The sequence below is a fragment of the Sus scrofa genome, chromosome 8, assembly GCF_000003025.6.
Source record: "Sus scrofa isolate TJ Tabasco breed Duroc chromosome 8, Sscrofa11.1, whole genome shotgun sequence".
Lineage (NCBI taxonomy): Eukaryota > Metazoa > Chordata > Mammalia > Artiodactyla > Suidae > Sus > Sus scrofa.
The window spans coordinates 132,674,441-132,695,783 of record NC_010450.4 but is presented as its reverse complement, the minus strand read 5'-3'; the positions used below and the strand labels follow the sequence as shown (position 1 = coordinate 132,695,783).

Below are 21,343 nucleotides of genomic sequence, written 5' to 3'. Positions count from 1 at the left end.
ACACACACAGATTGCCAAATTCCAAAATCACTACAAAAGAAAATGGGAAAAGAATCTAAATATAGGGAGCAGATATTTGTAACACATAAACTAACTAAGATTAGGTACTAGAATAAATAAATAACTCCTACTAATTCGTTTTTAAAAATATAATAAAAAATGTTAAAAAAAAACCAAAAGACATATTACCAAGGGGAAAATACTAATGGCTAATAGATAGGAAAAGATGCTTAATTTCCATTGTAAAGAAAATTTAAATAAAAGCTACAGTGAAATAGGATTTTATATTCAAGAAATTAGTGACAAATATAAAAACTAATCTGATGATACCAAGAGTTGGTAAGCATGTGGCATAGACACTTACATTTATATACTGTCACTCTGGAAATCAATCTGATGTCACACAGTCAAGTTTAAAATATGCACACCTATGAGCCAACACATTTATTATAAAGCACCTTGTCCATGTGTGTCATATATTCATACCATCATTTTTATCGCAGCAAAAAAAAAAAAACCGTCAATGTATTCCAAAGTTTATTTATAGGAAAATGGATTTATTGTAGAATATTCATAGACTATAATGCCATACAGCTGTGAAAAATGAATGAACTATTTCTGGTGCATCAACACGGATAAATCTTAAAAATATAATGTTAACTTAAAAAAAGCAAGTCACAAAATAATGATAGTTCAACATGTAAACCACATAAAACTAAACCATATGCTGTGTAGGAATGAGTATCCACGTGGTAAAAATATAAGGAAAGTCAAGGAGATTATAACACACGCCCTCAGGACCACAAGGACCTCTGCGGAAGAGAAATGGCATGACTAAGGAGGAGCACAAAAACTTCAAAGGTGTTGTAATATTCTATTTTTTAACCTGAGTGGTATATGTGTGTTCATTTTATTGATCTTCAAAAGCTACGTGTTGAATATTATTTCATGTGTATACCATAAAATATTTTGTAATTTTTAAAGTAAAAGTGGGAGTTCCCATCATGGGTTAGTGGATTAAGAGCCCAGCTAGCATCCATGAGGACATGGGTTTGAGCCTTGGTCTTGCTCAGTGGGTTAAGGATCCGGTGCTGCCACCAGCTGTGGTGTAGGTCGCAGACCTGACTCAAATCTGGTGTTGCTGTGACTGTGGTGTAGGCCAGCAGCTGCAGCTCTGATTCGACCCCTACCTAGCCTGGGAACTTCCATATGCTGTGAGTGAGGCCCTAAAAAGGCAAAAAATTAAATAAAGTAAAAGTGTCTGCCAGGATGAAATTAGGAGATCTCCCAAAAGTATATCAATAGTTGAATCCTGATTCTTCTGTAGAAGTTAAAAACATTTGACTTGAATAAAATTTAACTAATATGTATTTAAAAATACATCTACTAATAAATCAGCATATAAGTATATAAAATTTTAAGAAATGCTCTTGGCTATCTAAATTTCTCAGTGCTAAAAATAATGTGTTGAATTTGTTTAGGCATAAAAGATAAAGGGTAATAACCTTATTAATATTTCAAGTTTTCCTGTTGAGTCATTGCATATATTAAGAAGATATGCGTAGCTCGCATTACAAGAACTTCTATTAATTATTTATTTTGAGAATGTCTTCATATAAATGAGGATAGGTTGAATAAAAATAATTAGTCCCTATGACGTATGTATAGATGTAGACGATACATATTGTATATCTAATAGATTTAGATATAATTTTATTGCCGCTTTCAGACGTCCTTCTTAATAACAGGGAATTTTTTAAAAAAATAACTAATCTGTCTCGCGTTTTAAGAGTTTAACATTATAATATTCAATGTTCATAATTTGTTTGCTTGAAAAATACTGACTTAAACTTACCGACATGTTTGAAATCATGAGAAGACCATATCCTACACTCAAGGACACCCTTCAGAAAACAGTTCCCATTTGCCCTTCAAAAAATTGACAAAGGTATCCCTACATGAGAGCTTCAGAAATAACCCAATATAAAAACATCAAGCTCAGGTATTGAGAGGACATTTAACATGAGACTTTTTAACAGCAATCCAAAGTCTTACTTACAAGGCATTTTGATACTCAAGTTAAGAAATGATAACCAAGCAACTTCTCCCAAAACATGGATTCTAAGGAATGTTATTTGTATTTAACAACTCAGCTGAGGAAATCTGATGTGATTTTCTTTAATAGGATGTGTAAGAAAAGTAATGAAAGTCAAACATTTTAATTTACAGGTAACAAATAATCACTTTAGTGATCAATTTCAAACACAGTGAACTTCTGAAAAAATCAGAGTATAAAATGGACAGAGTCTACTTTCACCAAATGTCTAAAATTAGCCAAAGCTAAACTGTTTCATGTTCACGTTCAAAACCAAACTCAAGTTTATGAAACATTGGGATCAAAGAAATCCCATTTTTCAAAAACCTGAAGGAATTTAGTTTTTATCAAGTTAACATACTCTTTAAAGAGCATTAACGTAAACACAAATGTAGTATATTTATAGACGTTATTTAATAAAATGTATATGTATATATAGGAGAAAAAACTGCACTGCAGACATAACATTTTTAGAAATAAATGTGTATCAAAGTTTCTGGTAAGAATAGAATCAAAAGTAGTATAGCATTATTTAACTAAATAAAACATTTCCAGCTTAATTTTTCTTTCAGTATAACAAAAACTGAGTGCCTAACTCAGTTTCATAAACTGGTCCCTTAATACATACAGAGAGTATATGTATGAAACTATATATATGTAATGTATTAATCCCCAAAGCAAATGGATAACTATAATATAGTTAGGCTACAATATTAGCAATTAAATTTAATTATACATTAAAACCTCACTATTATAGGCTCGATTTTGGTTTTGAATTATGATCGTTTAAGCAAGAGCTTTTAGCTTTAGGATGATGAGGATATAATACTTTCATAAGTGACTAAAAGGAGGAGGATATTTAGCTAAAGAAAATAAGCCATTATATACCCATATACAAAATCACACACTATCTATACCTTTTTATTACTGCAGAGCCTCTAGAATCCTTACTTGCTATTAGCTACTTGAGAGGTTCACTTTTACTTATCCAAGTGATCTTTCACATAATCATTATTAATTAATGAAGTCTTAATTATGCACTTGTTAATAATATGGACAAAATAAGAAGTGGAGCTATTATTCCTAGAAATTAAGCAAATGAGAAAAAGAATTTCAGAAGATCAATTTTAAAATGAAATTCACATGCATGCTCTCTGAATATGTGTTAATAATAAGCCTACTGTATATGTGAGTGCACATAAATCTGACAAAAGAGTTCCATGCCAAGTGAACATTTCTTAGGATGTAAAAGCATATGTCTTCAACCTTGAACTGAAAGATTTTGTCATTTATTATATAGTTATGAATATAACTTAATTTTAAAACTTCTTTCACAAAAAAAGTAAAAAAGAGTCTATTGCTGTGACTAGCTGCGAGAGGACTGATTTAAGGCAGACCTTCGGATATCATGTTGAATGTTTCATATTTGATTCTGTATTACCCACATAAGATCTTGCTAGGAGGCAAGGTTACCCTACCATAATGCCCGCTGGTAAATATCTGACATTGCAGTCTCACTGCAGAGCCCCTTGAAGGACAGTGAATATATACCATCAGCAATATTGTATTGGAGACCAAAAGGAATGGATAGAGAAGGACACCCATAGATGCCACTGGCTGCGAAGGATACGATCAGTGCCAGGAAACAGCACTGCACCTTTTATCATTTCTCCCATGATGCACCCTACTGACCACATGTCAACTGAAAACAAAAATGAAATGAAGATAAACAAGAAGACAGGAATAGAACAGCAAATAAATGAAAACACTTAGCTATCTATGCCACAGAGCAAGGGTCCAACCTTTTACTGACTGGCTAAGAGGCCAGTATGAAACAGTGCTTTAAAATTGGGATGGTGAGAACACTAGACCGTCAGGGCCCTTTCTGCTATGCAACTGAACAAACAATGCCTCTCAATGCTACCTAATGTATGATAATATTACTTTGCAATTATAATTCAATGATTAATTTAGTTTCTGATTTAAAAGGTCTAATTTGCATTCATCTACTAGAATCCTACTGATTTGTATTGTAAATTATTCTAGATTGTGTTAATATGGGAAACATGCAAATCGGTTTCTCTTTCATTCTTTTGTATACCATACTTGGAGGGAAAAAGGAAAAGAAAAACTGAGCTGCCAGCAACCTCGGAAGAAAGGGTTTCTTTTATAAAATACACCTACTCTTATTTATAAATATGAATAAATTTCCGGAAGTGAAATGCCAATTCAAGAACGCGTGTTCTGGAATATGCTGGTTCAATCTCATTGACTCCCACCGAAGGGAGCATGTTTCGAAACAGGAAGCCCTGTCTCAGTCTCATAAACATGGTTGCTTTGTAAAAATTAAGAAGCGCTGGCTTACAAAACAGAATGGTTCAACATGAAATAAACAGCATAACTTAAAGAGGTGACATTTCTTCTGAGACTGTGAATCAAAAGAAACCTGGAATTCAAGGTGAAATTACAGTGGTCTCTCTGTTATGGCCAGTTATCATCCAGAACTTAAACCAGGAAGCTAGGGCAGCAGGTACCCAGGAAGGGGCAAAATGGGGAAAGTCAAAGTGACATCTCTCTCTTTAACTATACTTGGTGACTCACGCGTTCCTAGTAAGAACTCAGAAAAAAAGATAGGTCATTTTTATGGGGAAAATAACCTAGAAGAATAAGGGAAGTTGAGACGGGAATAAACAGGGAAAGGCATTCAGGCAGCAGCATCCTACAATTTTGTTCCACTTACTCTTCAAATTACATCTTGTAATTTGGCAGTGACCTTAAAGAACTCCTTGTGAGATTCCTTCCAATGTGAAAATCTCACTCAAGTTAAACCCAAGGTTTCCAAAGTTTGACTTAACACCTAAACAGAGTGATCACTGCAAAGAAATGGTTACAGCTTTGGAGGTGATAAGCATACCCAGAGAAGCAAATCTGTTTTGCTTCCACTTTAGGAAAGCAAGTGACATGCAAAAATATCAGGGAAAGATAGAGCAAACAGTTGTGCATCCCTTTATTATTAATGCATTTATAATTCCAGATAATATCTGTCTCACAAGAGGTTGCTTTGTGAGTACTTTGATTAAAGGGGAAAAAAAAGATCTCCAAAAATGGATTTGTTTTTGAATTGCAAATTTTCTTATCATACTGTACCAAGTGACCAGTCTAAGTTGTTATTTATTATATATTTATTTTTATAGCTATCAGGGGAGAGATAGATAATTATAGAGCTAAAAACTCAATCAACAAGGTTTTCTCTTGCCTGTATTCATTCAAGCATTTGGGAAAACTATCTGTCTAGAAGTCAGGGAACTATCTGTCTATAGAAGTCTATTTCTATATTAAAAAAAACCTCTTCTATGTTATCTCTGGCAGATAATCACCTTTTTCCTGCTACAGGAACAACTTCATCGCCTTCTAATTGTATACCCTTGGCCAAGTTACTTCATCTCTCTTTCCATCCTCTAAAATGTGGATGATAGTATTTATTTTTTAAAAAAAGTTAAGTTTAAAAGGATTATGCCTGATAAAGATCCTTCCACACTACCAGGTACATAGTAAGTTCTCCATAAATGTCAGCTGTGTATCATCATGTATTATATGCACTATATCTTATATACTGGAATTAAATAGATATGGGAAAGGTTTATTTTGTTTGTATTTAATATTATATTATATCCTATATTTATATACATAAGAAATATTTCCAATAAGAGAAGCTCACTACTACCTAAGCAATCCTTTGAACTGTTGAAACCACTTGGAAAGTAATTCTACACCCAGCATCTCAGTTAACTCCATGGAACTTCTCTCCATTATCTAAACAGGAATTATCCTGTTCCCTAATCCAAATAATAATCTTAAAATGTGTGAATGTAATGTATGATCCCAACCGTTCTTCTCCGTAAACTGACAAAATTTCACCTTTCAGATTAAAATGCCTTGATTTTCACTCTCCCTTTCATATGCCTTTAAACAACAGCAACAACAACAACAACAGATGACCTGAGTGGAATCTTAGTCCTGTGTTGCTTCAATCTCAATTGGCTCTAGACAGTTGTTGGTTTAATAACTGGTATATCTCCTAGTTCTTATTTGTGTGACTGCTGGATACAGATATTCCAAAGTAAAAGGAGCACATTTTTGGAAACGTATCTTCTTCACATCAGAACCTCCAATAGCCTTTATAGATCAAAGGCTTTTGCATTGATGTAATGCAGAGAGATATAAACTCAAAATCTGAACTACTGATGAATATATTGAATTCCATTTTCTTTATTCAATGTATATTTTCTGGGCAATAATACCCTGAAAACATCTCCAACTTCTTTCTCTTTTTTTTTCTTTTTAGGGCTTCACCCACGGCATATGGAGGTTCCCAGGCTAAGGGTCGAAGAGGAGCCACAGCTGCTGGCCTACACCACAGCCATAGCAATGCTGAATCCAAGCCTCGTCTGCAACCTACACCGCAGCTCATGGCAATGCCGGGTCCTTAACTCACTAAGCGAGGCCAGGGATAGAACCTGTGTCTTCACGGATACTAGTCAGGGTCGTTTCTGCTGAGCCACGATGGGAACTCCCCAATTTCCAATTTCCATATAACTTTCATCATGATTCACTATTCCTACAGACTATCCATGCTTATGCCACCTAAGTGCTAAGCCTAGTGCCTGGAAATGTTAAGCTCTATTATTATGAATTACAACAGTGGAGTATATGTACATGGATTCATACAGATTTTTATTACTCAAGACAGGATTAAGAAAACCACTGCATCAAATTTTATGAATTAGTCATCACAATTAAAAACAGTTAATAGGTAATAAAAGAATTTGACACTAAATCTTGTTGGGACAAAGGGTAGTAGTAAGCCTTCTCTCAACTAATATGTATAGCTACACATAAAGGTGAAACTGGATTATTTTGTGAAATTTTCAAGATATTCTAACAAATACAGACTGTGCAGAGAACTTAGAAGAAATGGGGCAAAGTCAATCAGAGTTGGAAACTGGATTTTGACGCTTTCTGAGATGGTCTGAAATGGTAGTTGGGTTTCTCGTTAAGAGTTGTGTACACGCATGCTAACCAGTAGAATTCTGGCTGCTTTTATGATTCTGATTCTTTACATTTCCCTCCCATCATCAGTATCCCCACAGGCAGAAAATAGATTCATTTGCAACTGTGACGCTCAGAAACTGAGTCACTTTCCTCAGAAAGAATGTTAAGTAAGTTTTGGTGTTACTAAAATATGGTTATCAATGTTCTAAGTGAGAAAATCTCAAATGTCATATAATTTGTCAGGCATTAAATTATACTAAATTATCTTTTTTCTACTCTAGCCAAGAGACAGAAATGATATGATATAGGCCCTGGCAGATTAAATCTAAATACTTTATTGCTACTTCCACACTCTAATGGCCTGGAGTGCAATCTATGATGAAATGCTTTTTAGGTGATGGGAGCTTTTATCCAGCAACCAGGCAAATGTTTCCTGTCTAGGAGATTATGTGGCTCTGGTAACATAATTGTGAGACAACACCGCTTTTCTCCTTAACCTAATTATAGCTTCATTAATAGGATTAATGAATTGCATAGGATTCAGACAATGGGCTTTGATAAATTTTCTTTCAACAAATACCTCAAAGTACAATAGCGAGACGATTTAATATGGGTTTCTAAAATCAGTACACCATTTCTTTGAAAAAGTTGTTTTAAAAGTTATAAATTGAATTAGATTCTTAACAAAAGCACATGGTTTTAAACTTCAGTGCAATGATGGAATTATAAAATATATGCATAAATAAACTGCCAGTGTTCCTATTTTGCCCTTGTTAATCAAAGTAAGAAAAATGAAAAGCATTCATGGAGGAGTTCCCGTTGCAGCTCAGCAAAAATGAATCCAACTAGAATCCATGAGGATATGGGTTTGATCCCTGGCCTGATGAAGTGGGTCGGGGATCCGGGGTTGTCAGTGTAGGTCACAGATGAGGCTCGGATCCCACCTTGCTGTGGCTGTGGTGTAGGCTGGCAGCTACAGTTCCAATTGCATCCCTACCCTGAGAACTTCCATTTGCCATGGGTGTGACCCTTAAAAAAAAAAAAAAAAAAAAAAAAAAAAAAAAAACAAATATTCATGGAACACAATGCTAAATATTCTAATTCCAGGAAACAGAGGAAGATTTTCTCCTTGAGTCTACCTATTCAACTTGATTTTCTTTCTTTATAACTCCTACGGCATCCTACTACTTTTAACCTGCATTTTATAGATGTTATATCATTGATTTGCTTTTTTAACCAAACAGAGAAAAACCCCCTGAAAGTTACAGTAAGGAGAAAATCTTTAACTATACATTGTTATCAGTAAAACTCTAGACTAATGGATTTTCAAAATATTCTCCATAAAAAGACAATTTTTTTTACCGCACCCACCGGTAAAAAAAACCCACCGATTTTTTATTTTTAAAATCTATGAAATTCTGCAGTGTATATAAAGAATTTAAAGAAATCCTGATGTTGGAAAAATGGTTTTTTTCTTTAAACTTTTCTTGTTCTGATAAACAAAGAGTCAATTCTGGCTTTGAATCTCTCACATTATCACCAAATTAAATACAAGCTCCCTGAAGATTCAGGTAATTATCCTCACTTCATTCTGGACATCAACTTGCAGAAGTGCTTTAGTAAGTGAAAACTATTCATTATCTTTCCTTCTACTGTCTAATTCACATACAATTTTGGTTTCTCATCATTTGAGAATTTTTTTTATTCTAGGTGATTTTTTTTTTTTTTTTTTGTCTTTTCTAGGGCCGCACCCGCGGCATATGGAAATTCGCAGGCTAGGGGTCGAATAGGAGCTACAGCTGCAGGCCTACACCACAGCCACAGCAACGCCAAATCCTTGACCCAATGACCGAGGCCATGGATCGAACCTGCAACCTCATGGTTCCTAGTTGGATTCGTTAACCACTGAGCCACGACTCCTAAACTCTAATGTCATTTTTTGTTTTTGTCTTTTTAGGGCCACACCCATGGCATATGGAGATTCCCAGGCTAGGGGTCCAATCGGAGCTGCAGCTGCCAGCCTTCACCACAGCCACAGCAACGTGGGATCCGAGCTGTGTCTATGACCTACACCACAGCTCATGGCAATGACAGATCCTTAACCCACTAAGTGAGGCCAGGGATTGAACCCGAATCCTCATGGATACTAGTCGGGTTTGTTAACTACTGAGCCACGATGGGAACCCCCAGGTGATCTTTTAGTTACTTTTTTATTTTCTGCACCCCTGGCATATGGAAGTTCCCCACCAGGGATTAAATCTGAGCCACAGCTACAACCTATGCCATAGCTGCAGCAATGTCGGGTTCTCAACCCATCATGCCTCAGTGGCAACTCCTAGTTATTTCTATTTTTATAGGTTATCTAATTCAATTTGAAGATTATTTGAGCTGGAGTGCCCCCTGGCTAACTTCATACCACAAAAACTGGAGTTCCTTATCTTTAGGTATTTACAGATATGTGTATGTTTGTAAACATCTAATGTTTATATGTATCAGACAACTATCAGAGCAGCCCTGTAAGGTGATATTTTACAAAGTAAACGAAAGTTGGTGGGCAATGTCACATGACTAAGTGAAGAGGACCAGAAGCCAGCTCTTGAGCCCTATGGACTGGAGACTCATGGACCACTGGAGGTCCCACGATAGGTATCACTGTTGATGAACTTTGTTCTAAGAGTCCTCAGGCCAAGAGCAGTTAAATGGAATATCACAGAAATGTGTTTTGTGATTTGTTCTTCTCCCCCCCAAACAGTTCACTTTATTTTTAAAGATCGTTCAGTACACTGTGTACAGAACTGTAGAGGGATAAGGAAAAATAATAAGAAACCTTTCTTACCCATTTCGGGGAGACAGGGGAGCCCTGGGGGACCCAGCAGTCCAGGTGGAGCTTTTTGCCTGGTCCTCTCCAAAGCATCAAGGAGCCAAGGTCCAGCCACTGCATTTCCTGCCTTCTGCTCCACCCCTCAAGCCCGCTCTCTGTGTCTCCCTCACTTTGTGTCCTCTTGCTGTTTCTCCCTCTGAACTCTCCGTACCACCTCTCTGCCTGATCCTGTCCTCCAGTAGACTCTGGCCTCCTCGAAATGTCTTGGGAGAGGGATTTTCCTCTTATAACTATGCTGTCCTTCCATCTTTTCAGATCACCTCAGAATCTCTAGCTCCCTCTCTAATGATTCCTGTCTCACTCATATTTTCTCAATGTAGTAATAAGAGAGAAGAGTATTAGCAAATGCATGGTGAAAATATAGTCTCTTAAGCAAAGAAAAATAAACTGTCTTTTTATTTCCAGTGTTTGTGATTATTGGCAATTTGCTTATGGGTGTGAAAGAATGACTACTGATTTTGTACATCCCGATTTTATTTAAATTCATAATTGCGTAGTGTTTGAAATAATGCTGTATTGCCTTAATATTAGACATTAAGACTATCAGACTATAGCAATGTATTAGCTGCCAAAGTTTATTAGGAAGTAAGCACAGTTATTTCAAAGAGAGAAGGATTAAGAATATCTATTTGTACTAGGTATATATAATAATCCACAACATCCAATTTTTGCTCACCTTACTTTGATTATTCCTAACTTTCACTTGCCCAAACATAGATGAGATATGACATTCAGTTAATCGGAGGATGCTTGCTTTATTTATTCAAATATATTTTTGGCAAATCATTTACTTGTTCCTTAATATCTTGGCTTCTCAGAAAGATTACATGGATATCCTTTTCTTTCTAACTGAAATTTTTCATGTCCTCAGAGGGAAAGGCAGGAGGCAGTGTTTTAGCAGTCTAACTGTCAGCTTTAATTGGAGATGATATGCTTCAGGTCCACAAGTTCCAAATGAATGTGGTATGCCTATTTTTAACATTCCCCAGATCCAGCAAACTCTGGCCATAACTCAAAGGAACATCACAGGCCTTGCTCAAAAGAGATGCTACCATTTGAAGTAGAATTGAAAAAATAAGGTAGAAAGAATATAGCTAAAAGAAGCAGGCTTTGGGAAAGCACTGGTATTATACGAAAACTATATTGGTATATTGCATGAGACTTTGTGATCAAGAATACAGCATGCCCTGGGCGCATTGCAGGGTGGGTGGAAGGAGTTGGTGACTAGACAGTCCTTAAAAAAAGATTTCTAAGAGTATTATAAAACTGCTTTACTATAAGTTATTATTAAAGAAATAAAATCTTAATAAAATGCAGAGTCACTGATGCCTTTTATATGATTCACAGATTAGGTAAGGAAGATAAATGGACCTGGCATATTTATTGTTTTCTGACTTGAAGTTCATCATGAGCCTCAGAATTATCAGTGATATTATATATTATGTCAACATATATGCTATGAAATAGATTTTAATCATAAAACCATAATGAAAATTGAGTGTATAATAGTCTATGCTGGTATAATTAAGAAACTCTTTACATGATTAAAACGCTTTATAACTGCTCCTTTGGATATTAAAAAAGTTAGTGAACTAATGAATGGAAAGTAAATATGTATGGATGTATTTTGCCAGCACCTTAATTTAGTAGTCAAGAAACCAACTTGTGGTATCATCTGGATCATATCAACAGTCACGAAATCCACCCAGAGTTTCTCAAAAGGCAAAGACAATTTTAACAGAGGAAAATAGCTAAAACGTCAGTCATCAATGAAAATGTCATAGGATTTCCCAGTTTGTCAAGGTGTTTTACTATTTTTGCTTAGGGTCCAGATTTAAAAAGGGAACATTAAAAAGTGCTGTCCAGAGAGAGGAAAAATGTTGATTATGATGATAGAGTATTACATCATTTTTCAGCCTCAGGGAAATTCAACAGAGATTATTCTGAATAATCCTAAGTGAATTACTCACCTAGATTTTTTTTAAAGTCCTGAAGAATCTAAGTAGTTAAGGTATAAATTAGCATATACTAAACTTTGATATTATTTCCAGTAAATGCTGGAATCACTTCAATACGCTAAAATATTGGTATGATTCTTCTCCCCATAAATACCTTCCATCAGCCCCAAAACTTGTGTCTGATCATCATAGTTACTTCAATGGCCTGACCCCTTTAATACTGGTAGTAAGTTCTAATCACAAAATGATAATAACCTCATATAAAAATTAATGAAGCAATTCTACTCAAAAACACAGAGTGCATGTAGTCCATTATTTAATAGGGATGTCTATGGTTTAGTTTAATTTTTAAATATGGTCATGACTAAGACATTAAATTGTAAGTTTAATTACAGGCAAAAATTTAAATCCAGTGGAGACATTTTCAATGAGATGGCACTTCTTCCAATGCATTTCATCTGGATATTTAAGTAAAATTTAACTTAAGCGAGACATTTTCCTCTGAATGTCTTTAGGTAACTTCTCTACTGATTTTTAGGTCTGCAGGCAGGTTCATTACCATAAATGGCACTAGGCTATCAAACACCTATATTTTACATAATCATCACAGGAGACAAAAGACTATGCGAATCCTTATCACAATCTATATTCTGTGTATTGGGGTTTATTCAATTTCCAGAATCATATTTACCAAGGATAGATATATTTAATGTATTGGTTTTTGCACAATTTACTTTTAGTGCCAAATATTTTTCTAAAACAGAAACTAGGATATAAGAGAAGAAAAAGACCTCCATGAGAACAATTTCTGGAAGAATGTAGAATTATCAATATGGTGTTATTATCTTTGCTTATCTGAAGGGTATTTTGGGTTAAAAAAGTTTTGATTTTTCTTAATTGTATTGCCTTTTACATTTAATACTGCTAAAATAAAAGAAAAGAAATCCCAATAAGTACCTGAATAGCTAAATTAGATCTCAGAGGAACAATGCTACATGGAAATCAGATGACCTGTAACAACAGTGTCATATGGAAATGAGATATTTTGTGACTTTTGTCTTCCATTAATTAGTGCATATAAAGATGTAGCTGTGCAACTTTGAGAACTGATTGAGAAGCTCCAGGATTTTTTTTTTTTACCTGAAATATACTATATCCCAAAGACAAAAATACATACACACAAATTCCTACCACTATTGTATGAAATCAAAAATGTGAATTATAATATCGCTCAAACCAACTACATTGATTTGTATGTAATTGATCCTCAAAATACAAATAGGCAATTTAAAAAACTGAAATGAAAGTAAAATGAAATATCATTTCAATACATAATCAATATAAAATTACTGAGATATTTTACATGTTTTCTTTATATCTTCAAAATCTAGCATGCATTTGGTACAAATAGCCCCTCTCAATTCAGACTACTTATAATTTCAAGAGCTACATGTGGCTAGTGGCTACCTATTGGATAGTATAGTTCTAGACGATGTCATTATTCTTACATTACTATTGAAATTTAGAGAATATCTTACGAATACCCAGCAGAATAAATAAATGCCTACATAAATGCATTATCACTGCTAAAGCTGTCAACAGTTAGACTTAGGTTTGTACAACTGTGTATAAGCAGGGTATTTCCGTATTTATAAAAATATATTTTCTATTCATATGCAGAGTTTATTATTGATAAACAAACACAAATATGTGCCTTTGTTACAGCATGAACTTTTGGTCCTTTCAGAAATATCCCAGCTCATTTAATAATTCCATATCAGAGATAACCTGTCCAAGAAATTTCTGATGGAATCTAGTAGAATACAGTGGTAGAATACAAATCAACACTGCTTTTTTTTTTAATTGACTATATTTCCCATATTGTACATTTCATTTTTTAAGCTCTAAATTTCACTGGAAATGCAATTATCTATGTCTAAGTCACTTTTCCAAGTCAAATGAGGAAAACTTATTTTAAATCTGCCTGATCTCCAACCGTCTGAATAGCAGGGATGATTTTTAAATGTGGAAGTGCATGTTTTAAGGAAGATGTGCAATAGTAGCCTATTTAAGACAGAATATAGTATCAAGAGTAATTCAAGTCAATAAAGGTATGGACAGAAGCTTAGGATGTCAGCAAAAAGAGAAATGATTATGCCTCAATTTGAAGAAGCATAACATGGTTTTAGAAAGGAGAGGAATAATACTTGCAAATATTCGTTTGCTAATTATACTTCTTTCGCTAATTATAAATATATTTTAATCATTTGAGATTTGTTGGCCTCCCCTACTTGTGAAAAATAACACTGCTATTTTTGAGTTACAGATAAGAAAATAATTTAAGAAGAAAAATAAACCCATTGAAAATGTAATTAAAACAAACCATTGAGGTAGGTAATCTTCAGCACTGGTCAGATTATAGAAATAATCATTTTTTTAAAAAAAATCACAATTACTCCACTTACCCAACTTTTTGCTTCTATCTTTACTCTCCTGGTAAAATCATTATGTATTTAAAGGGAGAGAGAACAAAACAGGTAAAGCTGCAGCAAAAGGTACAAGGATACAGTCCCTTCCTGGAAAGAGGATTTTGTGACGAACCATTTCTCCCATAATGCATCCCACAGACCATATATCCACTAGAACAGGAGAGAGGGAAGTGAAGAAAAGGGAGGAAAGTAAAGTTAACTAAGATAATTGATCTCTGAAGGAGGAGGAAAAAGAACAGTTTGATTAGAAGGTACAATTTTTGTCTCCCACCAAAAGTTGGCCAAAAAAATGAATTAAAACCAGCACCATAATATTACATAAACAATGTCCAGTATAAGAACTCAAATGAATTATTAAAAACTACTTTATGAGTGCCTTAGATTTGCCCTTTCCGTGCCATAAGTGGTTAACATGGAAAAGCAGCAGCTTAACCAAAAGTACGTCCATGGCAGGTGGTGGCTAAAAGCCACCAAAGGGTTTTTGATGTCATTTGCTGGATGCAGAGAAAATAATCTCAATAGCTTTTAGGGATAGCTGTTTCCATTTGTGATTCTATTTAGTTACAAGGAATAGGGCATCTAAAGGCCCCCTTTTCTATGGTCCAAAACAAGGTACATGCAACCAAGTCCGGGAAACTAGGAAATGGCTGGAACCACGGTTTAAAGGCAGAAGTACTGGAATCCCTGGTATTCAGGGCTTAGTTCTTCCTTCAGAAGTTATTCTTGTAAGCGAATATCAGTTTCAGTTTCTATATGAAATACTTCAGGAAAAAAGATATGTAATTAATTAGTACAGGGATAAAGGAGTCATGAAGTATTAACGGTGTTGAGAAGTTGTGATACACATGTATTTGTTTCTCAATCATCATACGTGTTAGCCAAACATGCTTCACCTTCTCTTACCAATCTTTACCCTCTTCCAACTCGCTTTTTAGTAAGGACACAGGGAACTTAGGGGCAAAAACATTAGGCTAAAATGCTTCTTGGGGAAGAAGGCAGGGTTAGGTGCACAGGATAGCTGGGCATGCCTGATGCGGCAGCAAGCGGGTTTTCTGCAGGATACCCTTCATCCCATAAGGATGTGAGAGCAGCACGAGGGTGCTAGGTATGCTTTCTCCACGGATCTAGAGAAGCCAAAACACTGAGGCAGCAACTTGCAATCTTTCTAGTAAGGGAAGGACTAGGAATGAGATCACATATGCCATCTTTGCAGCAAAGATCTGAAAATCCAAATTCAGACACTGCCCTGCCACCCCAGATTCCTGTATTTCTTGGAGGTTTTAATTGGTTCCCCCTTTGCTATTTTAAAGATAACTTATGAAGAACATATACACATATTTTCTTTTCCAGATAAGTCAGATGTGGTATTGCCTTGGGAAGAGGACTAGGTCGTCTTCTTCCAAGTCAAAAGGGGACAGAATTCTGCCACTGTACCCAAAAAAAACCTGCCCTTCCTAGAAACGTTTCCCTTTCTCTGCACAAATGGACAAAGGTATTGGCTCTCTTCTAATCTGGAAGAACACAAAGAAAATTTTTAAAACCTTGGTAGCCAGAGAACTGTCATAAAAGTACTCTGTAGCACCTTCACATAAAAATACAACAATTATTTCTATAGAACTTATAGATTGCTAGGCATCAAACAGAATAGAATATAAAAAAAGTGTAGAAGGTACCCTGAGTGTGTATATGTCACTCTAATTTAAAATGATTTTAATTCCCAAGTATATTGTGTATGTTTTTAATATACACATTACTTTTAAGAGTATTCTTTTCAAAATAATATATTGCAATGTTTTCTAATAAGTATTTTATAAATCCTTCATTTCAGTAAAATCAAATTGGAATACATTTTGAAAATCCTTTCTTCCTTTGCTTTTGAAGTGTTCATGAATGCTATATTTCCCTTATGAAATCAATAGTACAAAATTTAATATTTTTCTCTCTCTATGGTTTTGGAATTTATAAAAACTTACTAGGTTATTGCTGCCTTAACTATTACTTACAGAACAGTTTAAAGTATTAAAGAAACTCTTATCCAACTTGAACAGTTTGGATTACTCTAAATTGATTATGCATTGAGCATCTGTAAAGATTCTTGCTCCAAAGATTTGTGATATCTTTTTGTCTTTTCCTAGGACTAGGGCCATTAATCTAAGATGTGACATAAAGCCAAATGGTTAAATGCAGTAGATAGATGTCTTCCTGTTGATACTCACTTTGAGCTGAGCTGCCACCTAAACAGCAATTTTTCTCAGTATCTATATAGCATGTATGCTAATCAGTATCCACTTGACTCTTTAATCAGACTCCACCTATAATTCTTTTGAGCTATAACATTTCAGTGTTCTTCTAGCATAGCTTATTTCTCAGAAACATCCTTCATATTTTTAATAAGTGATTCTTCCTAGCAGTATTTTTTAAAAACCTCTGAACATGAAAGCTGGCAGCCCCATTTAACGCTTCACATACATGAGAATGGTACCCCTGGCCATCTAACACATCTTCACAGTTTCTGTGGCTGCTACTCAGAAGCATCCTTACCATTTTCCTTGTAGCCCATTCCTAGAATGACCTCGGGGGCCCTGTAATAACGTGTCACCACATAAGGAGTCATCATGAAGCTTGTGCCTGCTGTCCTGGCCAGGCCAAAGTCCAGGATTTTCAGTGTACAATCAGACTTGACTACAATGTTACTTGGTTTTAAGTCCTGATAATAGGAACAAGAGAAGAAGTTAAGAGCCAGAATAAAATGGAACACATGATTTCCAGCTACTCAATCAACATGACCATCTTGAAGCAGCAGTGATGCTCACCCCTTGACCGTAGAGCCCTATTAAAGAGCACTGCCCCCGAGAAGTTTACAATCAGTTTTTGGACTTTTTGTTTTAATGTCCTCAGAAACTTTTTAAAAACCAGAATAGAATTGTAACATTTCTGCAATTTAGCCTCATCTAGGGAAGAGGTTTTAGAAAGAAAAAAACCCCATCATTTACTGTCATCTGTTAGGTTTCTCTATATGGCAACATAAATCTCTCAGCTTGTATTTCATTTCTAGGCCTTACAGGAGAGCAGATCAGGGCAGCTGTCTTTATGGGACCAGAAACAGAGAGTGGAGATGAACTGTCTTGTTTCAGCTGCACATATGACCTCTGCCAATCACGGGGCTAGAAAACAAGAGGCTTCTCAGAAGCTGACTCTCCTTCAGCTGAAACCAACTGTTAAACAAAATCAACTAGAGTGTGCTGAAGTTTCCTCCTACGCGTTAGTGGCCTGTGTGCTAACTCTACAGTAAGATCAATGAGGAAGCACCTGACATTTAACCAGGATCCCCTACACACAGAAAATAATCAGCAGGTGCTCTTCCTCTTCTTCACAATCATCTTAAGTATAATTCTGTAGTACGCAGTCTTACCCTGTGAATAATCCCAGCAGAGTGAAGGTGCTTGATGCCACATAACATTTGGTATAGCAGGTAAGACATTCGCTCATGGTCTAACTCCATCTGAATCACCTGACACAAGTTGGCATCCATCAGTTCCATCACTAAGTAACTGCAAGGTAGATCCACGTTGTTTTAGTTCCAAATCACAAGACCTGCGAAGTCCCTTGAACAAACCAGAAACCTCTCCCAAATCTGTGAGTCTTCCTAACTTCCTAGCTCAAACTCTGACTGGACTAAGAACATGAAAAACTTCCAAGGACTGCAGGCGTGTTAGCCGTAGTAACTTGACTACAAGGATGCTAACAGAAGTACCAATTATGGGTAGTTCCCACTTTGGCTCAATGGAAACAAATCAGACTAGTAACCGTGAGGTTGTGGGATCAATTCCTAACCTCGCTCAGCAAGTTAAGATCTGGATTTGCCATGAGCTGTAATGTAGGTCACAGATGCGGCTTGGATCCTACCTTGCTGTGGCTGTGGCTTAGGCCAGCAGCTGTATGTAGCTCGATTCGACCCCTAGCTGGGGAACCTCCATACATTTATTAGTGTGTAGCTCCTGTTTGTATATTTTCTACCTTTGTCTTGTTCTCACTTTACCCTGAATTCTCTGAACTCTTTCCCAGATACTATGATTGCAAATAAGAAAAAAATTCAGACTAGCATCTTCCATTAAATGCAGTGTGTCTGTGTTAAACAAGACAGTGTGTGAGGACTCATTTCTTCACCTCTGCTTATTGTCACTATGTTTCGAGTAGGGCTTTTTGCTGCTGTTGTTGTTGTTTGTTTTTTGCACGAAATCAAAAGCATCAAAAATAAAGAAATAAAGATTACAGGTGATTTTTTTTTTTTATCATGTCCATCATTAACACTTCTCCAAGTGAACTAACTCATTCTAGAAAGCTCATCAACAAATTAAAAATAATTTTAAAATACAGACTAGGTAAGAAACCTTCCCTGATTCTGTCTGAACCAAGAATATAGTACAAAAAATACAAGGAGCCAGAAGGCCACAAAGTAGCAGAAGCATCTCTCCGGAAGTAACACCAGAAACAGAACCCTCGTCCTATCACTGGGGCCCTTTCAGTTGTTGCCAGTTCTTACCTCCCTCTGATCTTTAAAGGGATTTCATTCATTTTATTTTTGCCAATATCACGAGTTATTTGGAAGCTATGCTCCCCTCTTCCTTCATGAGTTTTATTACTTACACATCTTGAAACTCCTCCAGCGTCTTCTGGGGTGTGAAGACATTTAATAAACTAATAATCTGGGGAAGGGACAGTGGAAGGGACAGAAGACGGTAAGAAAGAAAAAGAAAGAAAATTAATTATTTTAAAAGTATAATTAAACAAGTATTTATCCCAACTCAAAGTCACTTGCCAGTGCTATGATGGAAATACAAAAGTCAGAAAACGTTTCTAGAACTGTCTCACAGAACATTAAAAAAAGGTACTCAGAAAGGACATGCGATCTGTCTTCAGGTTAAAATGCAATTACAAAGCTCAAATTCGGAGGCAGGAAAAAAAAAGAGTCAGAGAAGATATATAATTGTTATACTGCTTTAGTGTGTGGTTCTCCTTGGTAAAGATAGGATTGAAATGTAAATAAAGAAAAAAGACAAAAAGCCTTGTAAGAAAAGTAAGGCAGTATGAAATGCCCAGCAAGACTTGGCAAGGCTACATCTTCCTCCAAGGGAACAAGGCAGTGGTCTAAGTCAGGGAGGTATTCTAAGCAAAGGGTTTTTTGTGCTGTTACTTTAATTTCTTTTGCTGCTATTTCACACTCGAATTATGTAAACTAATACTCCAGTTGTATGTGTGGGGAAAGGTATATCTTGAATGATATCAATGAAGAATTTAATGGAAAATATATTTGAAAAGTTATCAAAATGCTTCTCATACCAAGTGAAGTAAGCCAGAAAGAGAAAGACAAATATCATATCCTATCACTTATATATGGAATCTAAAATGTGGCACAAATGAACCTATCTATAGAAAAGAAACAAACTCATGGACATGGAAGACAGACTTGTGGTTGCCAACGGGCAGGGGGAGGGAGCGACGTGGACTGGGAATTTGGGGTTAGTAGATGCAAACTATTACATCTGGAGTAGAGAAGCAATGAGAGCCCTGCTGTGTATAGCACGGGGAACCATATCCACTCATTTGTGATGGAACATGATGGAAGATAATTAGAGAAAAAGAATGTGTATATATGTATGACTGGGTCACTTTGCTGTACAGCAGAAATTGACAGAACACTGTAAATCAACTATAATAAAAATGTAAAAAATGCAAAAAAATAAAATAAAATTTTAAAAAAGTTACCAAAATTTGTTTCTTAAACTTTTCTGTGTCCTGCTTTAGTTGTTTTATATATTAGGTAGTAAAGAAGTTTACCTTCTAGCATAAGTAAATTTTAAAAAGAAAAAACCTTTTTTATGCAAATACATTGCACACATAAATAATTCAAAATTTTCTTTCAGCTCAATATTCTATACTAAAGTGCCTCTGGGAAACAAAAATAAAAAATATAGATAACAATCTCTATTCATAGGATAGATGCAACCATTTCTCAAAAACAAATTTAAGATTTACAGATCTTTAAAACATGAACTAATAAATTTCAGTAAAGTTCATAAATGGTACAGAAACAGGAACTAATAAAAAAAAAAGACCAATTTTCAGCATCTGAGAAATGCAATGAATTCTAGGGAATGCTTTATGCTTTTAGCAGTTTGAAATTACTGAGAAAAAAATCACGATACCATCTAATACTTATGTGTGTTTGTGAGTGTGTGTGTGTATACATGGCAATTACTATATCATATCAAAAAACCCAAGATTAAACTTAAAAGTTTCTGCACAGCAAAGGAAACCATAAACAAAACAAAAAGACAATCCACAGAATGGGAGAGAATATTTGCAAATGAAGCAATTGACATGGGATTAATCTCCAAAATTTATAAGCACCTCCTGCAGCTCAATACCAAAAAAATAACCCTGTCTGAAAATGTGCAGAGGATTTGAACAATTTTCCAAATAAGACATATAGATGGCCAAAAAACATATGAAAAGATGTTCACCATCACTAATTATTAGAGAAATGCAAATCAAAACCACTGTGAGGTATTACCTCATAATGGCCAGAACTGCCATCATCAAAAAGTCTACAAACAATAAATACTTGAGAGGGTGTGGATAAAAGAGAACCCTATTACACTGTTGGTGGGAATGTAAATTGGTGCAATCACTGTGGGAAACAGCATGGAGATTCCTCAGAAAACTAAAAATAGATTACCATTTGATCCAGCAATTCCACTTCTAGGCATCTATCCAGAGAAAACCATGACTCAAAAAGATACATACATTCCAATGTTCATTGCAGCACTATATACAATAGACAAGACATGGAAGCAACGTCCATTGA

General features: G+C 35.4%; 1 protein-coding gene across 13 annotated transcripts in view; it reads right to left on the bottom strand.

Moving 5' to 3' along the window:
* Window positions 1-21,343, bottom strand: part of MAPK10 (mitogen-activated protein kinase 10) — a 305,758-nt gene that overhangs the window by 55,792 nt on the left and 228,623 nt on the right. For 10 of the 13 annotated variants that reach the window (XM_021100770.1, XM_003129341.6, XM_021100769.1 and 7 more), the window contains 4 exons: window positions 19,123-19,181; window positions 17,888-18,026; window positions 17,017-17,182; window positions 14,554-14,625 (listed from right to left, as the gene is read on the bottom strand). In XM_021100770.1, the coding sequence (XP_020956429.1) occupies window positions 14,554-14,625; window positions 17,017-17,182; window positions 17,888-18,026; window positions 19,123-19,181 (436 nt within the window). Of the gene's footprint in view, window positions 1-3,725; window positions 3,798-14,553; window positions 14,626-17,016; window positions 17,183-17,887; window positions 18,027-19,122; window positions 19,182-21,343 lie in introns of all 13 variants that reach the window. The other 3 variants (XM_021100774.1, XM_013979062.2, XM_021100771.1) reach the window with 2 other exon arrangements.